General features: G+C 51.6%; 2 protein-coding genes and 1 long non-coding RNA gene across 3 annotated transcripts; all 3 read left to right on the plus strand.

Moving 5' to 3' along the window:
- Nucleotides 1-206: 206 nt before the first annotated feature.
- Nucleotides 207-6711, plus strand: LOC124651759. Its single transcript, XR_006987497.1, has 4 exons — nucleotides 207-561; nucleotides 765-913; nucleotides 1183-1380; nucleotides 6476-6711. It is a non-coding gene; the product is annotated as an uncharacterized LOC124651759 (long non-coding RNA).
- Nucleotides 6712-8026: 1315 nt separating this feature from the next.
- Nucleotides 8027-9956, plus strand: LOC124656573. Its single transcript, XM_047195289.1, has 2 exons — nucleotides 8027-8196; nucleotides 9200-9956. The coding sequence occupies exons 1-2, from the start codon at nucleotides 8027-8029 to the stop codon at nucleotides 9954-9956; spliced, it is 927 nt and encodes a 308-aa protein (XP_047051245.1).
- Nucleotides 9957-13290: 3334 nt separating this feature from the next.
- On the plus strand, nucleotides 13291-14378 carry LOC124658104 (transcription factor PHYTOCHROME INTERACTING FACTOR-LIKE 13-like). Its single transcript, XM_047196540.1, has 4 exons — nucleotides 13291-13430; nucleotides 13518-13854; nucleotides 13962-14027; nucleotides 14150-14378. The coding sequence occupies exons 1-4, from the start codon at nucleotides 13363-13365 to the stop codon at nucleotides 14372-14374; spliced, it is 696 nt and encodes a 231-aa protein (XP_047052496.1). The 5' UTR covers nucleotides 13291-13362; the 3' UTR covers nucleotides 14375-14378.
- Nucleotides 14379-15144: the final 766 nt, after the last annotated feature.

A 15144-nucleotide genomic window follows, 5' to 3' on the forward strand; every position in this document is an offset into this window, starting at 1 on the left:
AACTTTGCGGCAGGAAATTTCATCCCGTTGATGATATTATGGCGCGATACCTTTGCCCCATACTGCCAATGCTAAATAACTTAAGTTATCTTCATTATATCCTTCTTTATGTTTATGTTGCTCATTTTTCTTCTTATGGTTATGTTTGTATCTTATTCATGTGATAATGTTTGAAAGCATCAAATAATCTGCTGCTATCCTCTAAATGTAGTTGATACATGTCCTGTGTCATATTTAATATTATAGTTTTCTTTCATTGGGTTCTCTGGCATAAACTATTCTCTACCCTCTTTGATTCTCTTCCTATTTCGCTGAGTATATTTTGATCTGTATGTGTGGGTCCAAAGTTTGTCTTTACAATCATGGAGAAGTATAAAGCTGCTTAACCTGGTGGCATGTTAAAATGATCTAGTGCAACCTTGTTACACCTTCTATTACTGGTTGCACGACTAAACTCCTTAAGTACTGCAGGCCCAGTATGACCATTCAGATAAGTTTGGAAATCTTCAAGGGAAACCAAATGATAGCTGAAGTAACTCATTTCAGGTATAATACTGCAAGGTAATGTTTTTCCTGGTCGAATAGTTGCGCACTTGCATCAAATTGGGTAAAGTAGTTCCCTGTAATTAAAGTAGTTGTTTTAGCCTGGTTACCAATGTGAAAAAACTGTTGCGGGCAGTAATGATACAAATTGCTGGTCCATGTCCTCGGTCAAACATGCATATTTAATCTAGTTCTCATGTTTATGTGTGTGCTTTTGACAGCTGCATTTTGTTTGTCAAGTAAGAGTGAATTTGCGGTCTTTTCTCTTCTAAGCTGCCCTGAAGGAGGAACACCGGCAGAGCAAGATGGGGTAACACTACTATTTGATGCATAAGTTTGAAGCTCAGTTCCGTCCTGGTCTGTGAAGAAGGTATGCTCAGTTAAATTATTATATCTCATGCCAGCTAGTTTTGAAGTGCTATATTGACATGTGTTATGTTCATAGTTAGCATCAAATGGTACATTCACCGTCTGCTTGCTCTAACCACACTGCTAGCTCATCGTGTGTTCACTTTCTTGTTGTTTAGGTTCTGCTTTTGGTTTGGTTTCTTCTCCACTGTGCGCATCTATGCTTTTTATGGGAATTGACCAGGGGAGTCTATTAAGGCTTAACTTTGATTACTTTCTCCTTTCTTTCAGGCAAAATGAGGTAGCATTGCTTTTGTCAAAGGATGATTCCTCTATGGATGCAGACACCAATGCCACGAGAGGTGAAGATGCTTCATTGCTGGTTTATGTAAGTGGTTCACATGAGTATGAGTATCTTTGATCTCCGGAACAATGAGGAGTCTCAAATTAGCAAGCACACACAGAAAAGTATCCAAGCTGATGAACCTGGTGAGTTTGGTGTATGGCTTTGTTGTTCGTTGCCTTAACCTTGTCTTAATTATAATCGTATTTGCTGATGGGAAAAGTGCATATGTTTCTTGAAAATCATATTACAAGTTGGCACTTCCGCGGTTGTTAAATGGCATCAAATTCCTTTTTTTTTGTGTGTGTTTCCAAGTATCATTACTTTGTGCACGGTGAAAGCAATTCTCCTTGCCACTGTTGAATAAACCCAGCTGCTGTTACTTAGGTTCAGTTTCGTCAGGTTTCAGTTTCGTCAGGTTTAGTCTTAGCCGTTGTAAGCTAGTGTTTAGCTCCGATCGTTTTGGCAACGACTCGGAGCGAGTCTCACGCCGCCCTCGATCTGTTCGTGGGATGGCACGAACGTGGAGATCGTGGTCACGTTTTCCCTTCTGTAAGCTGAATAAAAGGAAGTAGAAACGAGCAGAAAAGCTGCGGCAGTTTGAGCAGCACAAAAACCCTAGCCTCTGTTCATCGTTTTTCCCTAACACTCTCATTCCGATCCTACAACCACCACCTGCACCTGCAAAGGAGGTCAAGACCCCATCCGCATCACCGTCTGCGTCTAGGTCACCAGCGGGAGGCTCGCGGCGCGTGCGCTCCCCAAGCTGTGGCCGGAGCAGGACGAGGAGATCGGCGGGTGGTGAGATCGTCGTTCAGCAACAAGTAGTGCGGGAGATCAGCGGCGGGGGCGGCAGCCTCGTCTTCCCGATGCTCCAGCGTACGTCAACTGGTCCATGGTCATGGAGGTAAACCTCTAGGCTGCATACCTGTGGGACGCGATCGAGGACGATGGCGTGTCCCGTCGCGAGGACAAGCAAGCTCTGGCGGCCCTGCTCCGCTCAACCCCACCCGAGATGCATCCGATGCTGATCGGAAAGGGGACGGCGAAGGCGGCTTGGGAGGCCATCAAGCTGCAGAACCAGGGGAGCGACCGCGTGCGCGACGCGCGCGTGCGACGGCTCCACACCGAGTTCGAGACGATCGTCTTCAAGGACGGCGAGCGCGTCGACGAGTTTGGGATGAGAATCTCGAACCTCGCCTCGACCCTGCGGTCCTTCGGCGACGCCGTGAACGACGAGAAAATCGTAAGAAAATTCCTTTCAGTTGTGCCAAAGCGCTTTATACAGACCCTGCTCGATCCGTCCACCATGACCGTCGAGGAGGTGGTCGGGCACCTGCGTGCGGTGAGGAACGCCTGGACGACGATCAAGGCACGGCGGGAGGACAACTCCTTCTCACTGAGCAACAGTGGGAGGAGAGGAGGAAGCTGGGCCGCAGCGGCGGCTCCAGCAGCGGCCGCTCCAGCAGCGGTGGCAGCGACGGAGGCCGCGACCGCGCGGACACCAGGCGCAAGGGCGGCCAGGCTCAGCAGAAGCCAGCGACACCGCCCACTGCGGGAGACAACGACGACCGCGACACCTGCATGTACTGCAAGAAAAAGGGCCACTGGCCCCGTGACTGTAGCAAGAAAAAGCGCGACGACGCGTAGCGCGATATGGCGAACCTCGCCGCCGAGGAGGACGCCGATCCCGCCATGATGATGACACACGTCATCAAGGTGACGGAACCTGGAGTGGAGTCCACACCGAGGCAGCCGAAACAGGCGAATTCCCTGCCGCGGGAGACGCCCCGATCCGCTCCGGTTCGCACTTCCTCTGCAACGAGGAGAGGGCGAAGCTCCAGCCCATGCACGCCGGGGACGTCCAGGATCTGGCATGGAACCTGGACTCCGGCGCCACGAACCACATGACGGGGGACAAGAGCGCCTTCGCTGAGCTGGATGAAAAGGTCTCCGACAAGGTGAGGTTTGGAGACGGCTTGGTGGTCGCAATCCACGGACGAGGCACCGTCCTGTTCACCATCGACGGGGGTGCGCACCGCGCGTTCACCGACGTCTTCTACATCCCAGCGCTCAAGTCAAGCGTGATAAGCCTCGGACAGTTGGACAAAAACTGGTTCGAGGTGAAGATCAGGCGCCGCATCCTCTCCATCCGCGACGCACATGAGCAGCTCATCGTCAAGGTATCGCGATCATCAAACCGGCTATACAAGCTCACCATTCGGCCGGTGCAACCTGTGTGCCTTGCAGCTCAGCATGATTCAGCGTCGTGGCGTTGGCACGCCCGGTTTGGCCACCTCCACTTCGATGCGATGTAGAAGATGGTGCGTGGCGATCTGGTGTGAGGGATGCCACCCATCGAGCTGGTGGAGCAGCTCTGCGAGGCGTGCCTCGCCGGCAAACAGCGACGCATGCCGTTCCCGCAGAAGGCGAGGTTCCGGGCGGACGATTCGCTCAAGTTGGTACATGGGGATCTGTGCGGCCCCATCGCGCCATCCACTCCTGGAGAGCGCCGGTACTTCCTCCTGTTGGTCGATGACCACAACAGGTATATGTCGGCGTCGCTCCTGGCATCCAAGGACGAGGCGGCCCAGGCGATCATTCGCTTCCAGGCGCTGGCAGAGAATGAATCTGGCCGGAGACTGCGCACCCTCCGAACCGACCGATGCGGCGAGGCCATGCTCAGAAGATCTTCGTCCTGAACTACTCCTTTACGCGGAGCGTCTCCGGCATGACGCCGTATGAGGCCAGGTTCGGGTGAAAGCCCGACGTGCACTTCCTGCACACTTTTGGCTGCGTGGCGCACGTGAGGAGTGCACGGCCGCAGCTGAAGAAACTTGACGATCGCGATGGTGTTCATCGGGTACGAGGTTGGCTCGAAAGCCTACCGCGTGTACGATCCGGCGGCGAAGCATGTGCACGTCACACGCGACGTGGTGTTCGACGAAGACGCCTCTTGGAACTGGAGCGAGGAGGAGACCACGGCGGTGAACACGCCGTTCACCGTGGAGTACCTGGTGCACGGCACCTCTGTGCCAGCGGCTGCCAACACTGTACCGGCAGCTGAGCGGGCACACTCCCATGCAACTCCAACGCCCTCACCTGCGGGCGTCTCCAATCAAGGATCGCCTACGCCACCAACTCCACCTACTCGAGCTTCATCGGCACCGGCAACTTCGCGAGGATCGGCAGCGAGCACTGCAGCACACGCGCACCCTGCAGCGCGAGGAGGGCATCCGATGATCACGCGCGGCAAGCAAGGTATCGTCATGCCTAACAAGCAACTCGATGACTATGTCCTTGACATGGACAGCGAGGAACTGCACCTGACAACGGGTGACGAGCCACGCACGCTAGCCGAGGCTAAGAAGGAGGAATTGTGGAGGCGCGCCATGCACGAAGAGCTTGCCTCCATCGAGGATAACAACACTTGGTCCCTCGTCAACCCTGTGCCTGGACACCGCCCGATTGGCATGAAGTGGGTTTACAAGCTCAAGAAGGACTCGAACGGTGTCGTCGTCAAGCATAAGGCGCGCCTCATAGCCAAGGGCTACGTGCAGCAGCAGGGCATCGACTTCAAGGAAGTCTTCGTGCCTGTCGCACGGCTGGAGTCCGTGCAGCTCATGCTTGCCCTCGCCGCGCGCCGCGGATGGGCCGTGCATCACATGGACGTCAAGTCCGCCTTCTTGAACGGCGAGCTGCAGGAAGAGGTGTACGTGGTGCAACCTCCAGGGTTCGTCGTCGACGGACAGGAGACCAAGGTAATGCGGCTTCACAAAGCCCTTTATGGTCTCCGGTAGGCGCCACGAGCGTGGAACGCGAAGCTGGACACGACGCTCGACGCGCTCGGGTTCTGTCGCAGTATCTCAGACCACGATGTCTACACGCGGGGTCAAGGGCCAGGGCGACTCCTTGTGGGGGTGTACGTTGACGACCTCATCATCACCGGCGCCGATGATGGGCTGAGATGCAGAATGAGTTTCGCATGAGCGACCTGGGCTTGCTCAGCTACTACCTCGGCATCGAAGTGCGTCAGGACAAGGACGACATCGCCATCGCGCAAATGGCATACGCTGACAAACTCCTGGAGCAGGCCGGGATGAAGGGCTGCAAAGCGAGCACGTCACCCATGGAGGCAAGGCTCAAATTGAGCAAACGCAGCACGGCGGCGGGAACGGATGCCACGGCATACAGGAGCATCGTCGGCGGCCTGCACTACCTTGTACACACGCGGCCGGACATCGCCTTCGCCGTGGGATACGTGAGCCGCTACATGGAGAAGCCCACCGTCGAGCATCTGGCGGCGGTGAAGCACATACTACGGTATGTTGCAGGCACGCGCATGCTGGGCTGCTTCATGGGTCACGGCCCGCTCACGGACGAGCACCTCATCGGCTACAGCGACAGCGACATGGCCGGCGACCTCGACGACCGCAAGAGCACATTCGGCGTGCTCTTCTTCCTCGACAGCTGTCCAGTTAGCTGGCAATCCACGAAGCAGAAGGTGGTGGCACTCTCCACGTGCGAGGCTAAGTACATCGCCGCCACCACAGCGGCATGCCAGGGTCTCACGTCTACTAGCTGATCTGACCGGAGAGGAACCAGCTCCAGCGATGATCAAGGTGGACAACAAGTCTGCAATATCTCTCTGCAAGAACCCGGTGTACCACGATCGAAGCAAGCACATCGACGTCCGCTATCACTTCATTCGGGAGTGTGTGGAAGATACCAAGATCGACGTCGAGTACACCAATACTGTTGAGCAACTCGCGGACATTCTGATGATGCCCCTTGGGCGAGTCCGATTCCAGGAGCTGCGAGACAAGATCGACATGGGCAAGATTCAGTAGAGCAGCAGCGTTTGGGGGGTGATTGTTGAATAAACCCAGCTGCTGTTACTTAGTTTCAGTTTCGTCAGGTTTCAGTTTCGTCAGGTTTAGTCTTAGCCGTTGTAAGCTAGTGTTTAGCTCCGATCGTTTTGGCAACGACTCGGAGCGAGTCTCACGCGGCACTCGATCTGTTCGTGGGATGGCACGAACGTGGAGATCGTGGTCACGTTTTCCCTTCTATAAGCTGAATAAAAGGAAGTAGAAACGAGCAGAAAAGCTTGAGTAGCACAAAAACCCTAGCCTCTGTTCATCGTTTTTCCCTAACACTCTCATCCCGATCCTAGCTTTCGAGTGACAGCCACTCTAAAATCTGTAGAAAATGTACTTATTCTCATCCCCGTTTTTGCAGCAGGAATATGTTATATTTGTCAGGCCATATAATGGTGGCAAACCCTTGAGAAGAACTGAAGTGTTGTCCGTCCATATAATGGTCTACTTGCCAATTGCAAATGTCAATGCAGATGGCCAAATGATAATGAAGAGAAGCAGTAGCATCAGAAGATGTTCCGAAGCTGCAATATCATTGACATGGACGCTTTGTCAGATACGCAAGACAACCAACTGGGTCATTGTATTTAGCAAAAAAAATTGAAATTAAAAAACGCTTTGTCAGATACGCAAGACAACCAACTGGGTCATTGTATTTAGCAAAAAAAATTGAAATTAAAAAACAAAAAGCCAGGCCCTAATGTCTAGGGCATGCCACCACAGGAAGATGCAATTTGCGCTTTTTTTTTACGACTGTGCATCCCGCTATCTGGGGAAGATCTTTTCACTGCATTTTTTTGTCGCCATGCGAACACATTTTATCTGTGCATGATCATGGCTGGGCTGTGCCTCTTTTTTTGTGCTCTTTGGCATCTTTCGCAGCTGACAGCCGTGCACCTTCCCGTGGTGGCGATAGCGTTTGCAGGATTTCGTCTTATAAACTGGTCACGTTTTTACAAAACTTCCGGTATGGGACTAATCCACCGAGAGAAAAAAAGACGCGGACGGATTTCGCGTCCCGCACCAAAAGGCCTCCAGAAAACCCGGTTTAGGCCCGCTAGGCCCGTTTCCGGCCTCCGACGCATGTTCCCCTTCGCCGCCGCAAATTCTCTCTCCAGATCCAGGCTAGAGGACGCAAGCGACCACCCAAGAGGCTCGTGGTGCGATGCGATGTGCTCCCATGGCGGATCTGGCTACGTTGGCCGACGTCGTTCGCTGGCTTCTCCCTTGTCTCCACTCTCCACCTATGCCAATTAGCCTTCCTGATTTCTTCATTGTGGCGGAGGGACGACGGAGGAGCAGCGACGGCTCGACGCCGGTAGGAGCGTGACAACAAGGATCGGGCGGGTTGTGGACAGAGGCCACGGGATAGAAAAAAGCTAATGATAGTAGTACGTGTAAATTGCTGAATTTAGGCTGCCATGGAAGGTCAGGACAGAGAGAGAACGTAGTGTTGTTCAGTGTATGTACGACCGCCGCCACCGTAGCCATTGGCACTCGCCGCCACCAGCCATTGGTCGGGTAGTATCTCTCCCAAGTTTTCTTATGTAGAGAGGAACTCAATCATCCCTTTGTTCAAAATAGATTGAATTACAAGGATTTTTTCCGAGCACGCAAATAATGAACTCCGCTTGCGCCACTCCTCTCTTGGGGCGGCTCGGGCGACCAAACCCTAACCACTCAGCCACCCCCTCCTCGCGTCCCTACCCTCGCCGCTGCCTGGGTGAGAAAGCCTGCATCCTCAATGACGGTGGCGGTGAGGCGGTCTCCGAGCGTTGTGCTCCTTCTGGCGACTGACACACCCGCTATCGGTAGCTTGGTGGTGGAGGGTAGACATGGTATTGGGCTGCTGCTCCAGCTCGAACATCATCATCAAGGTAGACGATGTCCGCGATCTGGGCCCCCTAGGAGGCCCATGGCTTCCTATGACTCCCGTAGCCTCGACGAGCTTGGCATTGACCGCCTCGATGTTGGCGTGGGTTGCCGATGGAGGCTAACGGTGGAGCGACTCGAGGAACACCCGCTCGTCCTCCAAGGCGATGACCACATGCGCCACCGCCTCCACCACCTCCCTTATGCCCTCCTGTTAGGCCCCGTAGAGCTCGTACTCACGGCCGTAGGTGTATGCCTGCTCCGCCTCGAACGCGACCCGCGCTTCGAGCTTCGCTCTGTCCGGATCATCCGGATAGCGGGTGCTGGCGGAAAAGCGGCTCCAGGTGCGGTCTAGTCGACCATGTTTTGTAGATAGGATTACAATTAGGGTTTGCCCTGCTGGCCATTATATAGGCAGGACAGACGGGAACCAGTGTTCTGTTTCCCGCGCACGCGAAACGGCAGCCAAGCGTGCGGGAATCCACTGCCCCCGCCCGGAACCAGTAATCGCCATTAACGACCTTGACGGCCTAAAGAAAAGAAATGTGTCGGCTCGCTAGGCTAGCCCCTGCGCAAACGGAGACATGGGCCTATTCGGCTGATTTTCTTTCGGCGACCCGACCCAAACTGACGCAACCGATGACTTTAGGTGATTGGAATGCGTCGGGCCGCTGGAGATGCCTTTAGTGTGGTTATTCAAAATAACATAAATATTAGAACAAATATCTCTACTCTTCTAGCTTCAAGCCATTTGTTCTTCTCCATATTTTAAGGGGTGGACATCCGTAGGTTAAACCAACTTCAAGCAACTATATCATCTACTCCCTCCGTTCCTTTTTAATTGACTCAAATTTAGTAGAAAGTTGTACTAAATCTGAGTCAATTAAAAAAGAACGGAGGGAGTATATACAACAGTATAATCTATATACATAAGTGCATTCCCTTACTTTTGGGCAAGACGGTTAAACATTTTCTTCAAATTTCTAAGCATGGGATATAGTGATTGTTGACTAATGGAGTTTTCCCTGGTTGCAGCGTCTTAACGAACTTAGTAAAGATTTTTTTTTTATGACGCATTTCGAGCACGGCCATTGCATGACCCAACCGATCCAGCAACCAACCTCTCTCCAGGTTACTACGTACGCTGCGCTCCCAACCTGACAGTGGTCAAACCCACCATCAAACACTACACATCTACATGCGTTTCCTCCTGCAGATACGTACTCTACAAACCCCAACCTAAACCTCGCCGTGGTCTCCTACATATACGGCCTAAGAAAGCTCGGCCATGCAGCAGCAGCAACAGCGCCAGGAGTTCACCGCCGTACCAAGCAACCTCGACGATGGTGGACCGCCGCTGCCGCACGTTCACTGTTGCCGCGACGCTCTGCCTCGTCTTCTTTGTGCACGGCGCCATGGCGCGGCCTGTAGCCAGCACGGCGACAATAGCGACGGCGCCGGCGACGGCGATGGAGATGCCGATGGACGTGCCCGATGCAGCAGCGGCGTCTCCGGAGGGATCGTCCGCCACGTGGGAGCGCGGGGACGAGGCGCTCGGCGCCGGGAAGTGGCTGCCGCTGCCGGCGCTAACGGGCGGCCTGCGGTTCCCGGGGGTCTTCCCGCTCCCGGCGGCTGGCGGCGGGATCGCGTCGATGCCGTGGATCGGCGGCGCGCCGCCGGCGCTGGCTGTCCCGGCCGGAGGCATCCCAGCGCTGGTGCCGCCGTACGTCGGCGCGACGCGGCAGGAGCAGGTCAGCGTGTGGGCGTCGCTGTTCAACCCGTTCCAGGTCAGGGCGCCGTCGTCGACGTCGGTGCAGGTGCACTCGGAGCCGGGCTCGAGGGTGCCCGCCGTCGCCGGGGCGGGGATGGAGAGGACGACAGCGGTGGACCAGCCGGCTGGCGTCGGCGCGCAGGTCGGCGAGCCCAAGTGGGGCGTCTTCCTAGGAACAACTACTCCGAACATCAACGGCTAGCTAGCCAATTCTCATGGCGCCGTGGCTGATTAAATAAGCTAATTAGCTTAGTGCAAAAATGAGAGATGCTTCTTTTTGGGGAGTATTACGTATTGCAGTATATATAGTGAAGTGTCTTAGCTAGAGCAAAAATACATTGAATTTTTTTTACACGCCATTTTGTAATATTCGTAATATTCAGTTTGTTGCAATCACTCATGGTACGAGATAAAAATCTATTTCGATCATTTATAAGTTGATCTTGGCTGTGCTCTTGTTTTAATTGGGCTCAATATATGCGTTCACTCATCTAGAAGTCGTGTACTGCGAGATGTATACCAAATGGAGCATTATCGAGAAAAAAAATATACACATCTTCATATTGTTTTAGAGAAAATGTACTGGACACATTAGGGATATGTCTTTTTACATGGGATGCTAGATAATTCAACTTTGTTTTGTTCTCCAAGATTTGTGTCACAGATGTATTCTCTAGGAGCACAAATCGATGGTGAAAACCTCGATGTTCCCTAACGTTACTGGTAGAATTTCTTGGTTTTAGACGTGAGAAACTGTCAACCGCAAGATTTGAATCGCCTCATAAGACCTTGTTTGATATTAGGATTATTAAAATTCAACTCATAGATCGGATTCCCACCCCTCCCGGCGCCAACAAGACCGGCCAGAGGAGGGGAAACTGACTTTATGGAAGAGAAGAGGTGGAGATAGAAGCTAGGTGTAGAACAGGCGACCTCTATCGATTGTGCTATTTTACCTTTCTTACGACAATTGTCTTGTTGATCTCGTGCGCTTAGTACTCGTACGTTACTGATCAAGCTAAGCCAAACAATGCAATCGAGCGGACTTGAGATACTTCCACAAGGAGCATTAGTACGATAGAAAATCGACATGATCAAGAAGTTTTGGAGCTATTCGAATTTCAGCTGTCTTTCAACCGCATAATATGAATCTGTCCCGTAAGAGAATAACATGACAAAGCCAGGACAAACAAGCATTTTGTGTCATTTGCAGGTAGTATTACCACTGTTAAGATCTTTTTCTATTTCTCAAAAAAGATTGTAAGAAAAATAATATCAATTGTGCCATTGACACCATTGGTTGTATGCTAGCTCTACCACTCAGAGTATGATACCGTGGACCAGATCAGTCCCATAGATCTATTTTCAAGTTGAAGATGTTTTTGGCGATATGGAAGAATTCAAGTTGAGGGCATGAGAGCATTTCCCCCCTTTCCTCTTCTCCCTTTTTCCTTTATGGGTCATGGAATTTTTTTTTCTTTGAGACCTTTGCTGAAGGGACTTTACAGTGGCTATCATTCATTACGAGTTACTGGCACCACCGCTGCCTCGGAAAGGCGTGGCATCAATGGATTTGTATTTGTTTGTGATTTTGATTTGTGTGAAAAACTTGTGTTAATATTGGTTATGTCATGTTACCTATGTTGCCATGTTCTTGTGGCGTAGGTGCCATGCTCTACGGGTTAAGCCAAGGCCAACAAGGCCAACAATGCAATCGACCGTCACAAATTCAACTCGTTGTTGACTGAGCCGCGGCAATTTTTTTATATGAGCCTTAAGCCTACCAAGCATTTCTCCAACAAAGTTGTTTCACTAGTTTTTTCTTAAGCTCTACAAATAAGAGGGATAAATTGTATGAATAGCACCTTGAGGATCTGTTTTGAAGCCACATCTGTTTTGTACTAGAAGGAATTGGTGAAAGCAAGGTAGGCACGAGAATCAATTCATTTATTTCTATTTCCCTTTGTTTAGTTTTTCCCTTTCTCCCAATGTGGGTTGATGGTGACTAGGACTTCTATATTTGATACTTCCTCCAATAAAAATTAATTGCAACAAATTTAGGAAAATATGCCACAGATTTAATTTTTTCCCCTTTTCCGTCATTAAGCATGTTTTCACCATTTTCCAAAGAGAGTGATGGTGAATATATGACTTATCCATAGCTTTTATGTAAGAAGAAATGTGTTTCTTTCTGGTTAACATTGTGTTCATTCTATTTTGGATTTTTTTCTATTTTATCTTTGTTGCAATTTATTTATTTTTTCGAAAGCAATTTTCAATGCCTATCCCTATTCTATAGATTTTATGTAAGGCAGGTTCTCCATTTTATAGTGTCCGCACAAGAGATGTTTAGTCGAGAATATTACAAATTATTATGTGTCCTATATAGTGAAATAATGATAATACTTAATACATTTTTTTAGTAAAGATGGATGTGTGCATCTGGCGATGCGGAGTCTAAGTTTTGCCCCTTTTCGAAAAAAGGAAGTGGAAGATGATTTGTCATAGTCTGTCCAACTACAACCTTGAGAAAAAGGGTGTGTCTATGTCTCAGTTGACTGAGATTTTCTTAAATCTCAGTCACCTCAGAAAAGTGCAGCTGCAGTTCAAAGAAAAGTGCAACTCAGTCCAGTTGCATATTTCTGGCAGAAAAGTGCAATTGCACTTTTTTAACAGAAAAGTGCAACTCAAGTACTTTTTTGTAAGTGACTTAGACTTAAGAAAATCTTAGTTGACTGAGACATAGCAAAACCGTGAGAAAAAATAATCTGTCCAACTAAAGTACGATGTAGGAGTGACACCATGGTTAGAAAAAGTGTGAAAGGTTGGGCGATGTTTCAGTGCCGTGATCGTTTGATTTTTGTTTCATGTTTCCGTTTTTCTTTGGATGTTTTTTTTTTAATTCAGTGGCCAACTAGCGGTACTTGGTGGTCAACTAGTAAAAACTTTGACTGTCGCTGCCATTGCCCGTTATCTGAATAACACAGCAAGAATTATGCTCTTGGTAGGCCTGGAATCGTCGATGTGGACGCGCGAGGTGCATGATTTGAAACAGTTGACACCTTCGCCGGCCGCCGCTGGATGCGTCCCCAGGATCTCTTGCTACCTTCTCGCGAGAGCTTCAGCTTCACTTCACGCGTGACATGCATGCATGTTACTGTAGGTGCATGCTCCCAAACTTGGCCGCCGAAGCTGAACATGTCAAACGTGCGTGTGTGCAGTGCTCCTTGGAGAGCATGAGTTGGCTCGACATGGACGTGCCACGCTAATCTCTTTGAAAATGCGGCCTGACAGAGTACCGAGATCTCTCATATCTTTCCGGAACAGTGACCTGCAAGTGCGGTGGCGGGTTACCGACATGGTAATTGGACTCTGAATTCGTAAGATGATGGTCCTGTTTGACTGTTTCCGAGGAGTAGTACGTAATGTGAAGTGATGGTACTGGTTCTTCTCTGGCGCTGTCGATCCATCCAGTTCACTCCACAGTGTATATATGCTGCTACTGCTGCAGCTCATTGGGCATTCCACCAGTTAGGCAGTGTGTCGTCGGCGGCAGGCAGGCAGGGGAATACTCGTGGCGGCGGTGGTGATCTGAGGAGCGAGGAGCCATGGACCAGTTCGTCCCTGCTGATTGGACCTGGAGCACCAACAATGGAGACGCCTTTGAGCCATCGTGGTTCATACACCTCCTGATTCATCTTTCGTATTTTTTCTTGGACCAGCCAATCAATCTGACAGTCCATGTTCCGGTGCGTTGCTGCAGCGCCCAAGACGACGGCCTCGTCGAGCTGCTGTGGTCCAACAGCAACGTCCAGTGGCGGAGCCAGCCGCCGCCGCTGTCGGTGCGGGGGCTCGAGGCGGCCTTCGTAGACGATGACAGCTCACCCGAGATGGAGCTCTTCTCGGAGATCTTCTGCCAAACGCCGGCAGACGCCGGCCGCAGCAGTACAGGCAAGCGGAAGCAGAGAGACGCCGCCGGGAGCCCCAGCGAGGTTAAGCGGGACGTGGAGTCCGATTCCGCTGCCGACACTAAGTGCCAGCCGGAGCCGTCGACGGGCAAACGGCGGCGCGCCGCCCAAGTGCACAACCTCTCGGAGAGGGTACGTACCTGATTAAATACCTTCGTCTTCCTTGGAATCTTCTTGCTCTTGCCGCCATTGCTTAGTGCTGACTGGTGACCCTGTCTTGGATCATCTGATGGATGCAGATGAGGAGGGACAGGATCAACGAGAAGATGAGGGCTCTGCAAGAACTCATTCCCCACTGCAACAAAGTACGGTAATCCTGATCTCTCTACAAGCTCTGTTAGGGTATTATGATCAGTTCTTACTTCTTAGTAGTGACGATCGGTCGGTCTGATGATCATCTCGTTCTGTTCTACGCTTCTTGGATCAGACGGACAAGGCGTCGATGCTGGACGAGGCGATCGACTACCTCAAGTCGCTGCAGCTGCGGGTACAGATGATGTGGACGACTGGTGGCGGCATGCCGGCGTCGGCGCCTCCGATGTTCCCGGCGAGCGGCGCCCATCGGTACATGCAGCGGATGGCCTCCATGCGTTCCAGGATGCCGCCGTTCAGGACTAATGTATACAGTAATTCAAATGGCACAAAAAGTTGAGTTACTAGCCTTTTTCGTGATAGGTGATCGGAGTATCTGATATTTCTAGGCATGGCAGCTTCGTGAGTTTGACAAGTACTGTACCAGAGTACCAGTTTTGAAAGCCAAATTTTTTCCTCTCAAGTCCTATCAATATAAGATTCAGTCCTAATGATCTCGAGGACACTACAACAGCTTAGGCAGGCCCCAGTGATTTTCTTTTCTCATGGCGCATGACGATAAACGGAGCTAGTTCAGACGTGGCAGATACAGCTCCGTGCTACAGTCACAATTGGTACCGGACATTACTTGCTACGACGGATCCTAATGTGCGCCTCGTTAGGGGTATGTCGACGCATGCTTGTATGTAGCAATCACTGTAGGAAATGCACAAGGCGCTGACGGCCGCCATGCTATCGGCACAGCCAGGGGTGCCTGGGCAACCGACCCTGCTCATTTTTTTGGGAAAAAAATCACCATCGCTCTCTCGCTGTCCCGCACGAACGGAAATAGGCAACGAGCCCGACGCCCCGACCTAATCCCCAACTCTGTCGCCCTCGCTCGCTCCCGCACGCGCCGCCACGCCTCGATCCCGGCCGCCGCCCTCAGCCCGTCGGCCACTGTGCCCGTTCCAGACCGCCCCCACGGCCGCCCGTCCTCTGCTCGCCCGCCCCTCTCCACGGCGCTGCAGCACTGGGCACTGCGCTCTCCCTAATCTCTGCTTAACCTGGCGGCCGCCTTCGATGGACTCCAGCAACGAGGCTGACCTGGCTGCCTGGATTGAAGAAGAG

This window comes from Lolium rigidum, chromosome 5 (genome assembly GCF_022539505.1).
Source record: "Lolium rigidum isolate FL_2022 chromosome 5, APGP_CSIRO_Lrig_0.1, whole genome shotgun sequence".
Taxonomy (NCBI): domain Eukaryota; kingdom Viridiplantae; phylum Streptophyta; class Magnoliopsida; order Poales; family Poaceae; genus Lolium; species Lolium rigidum.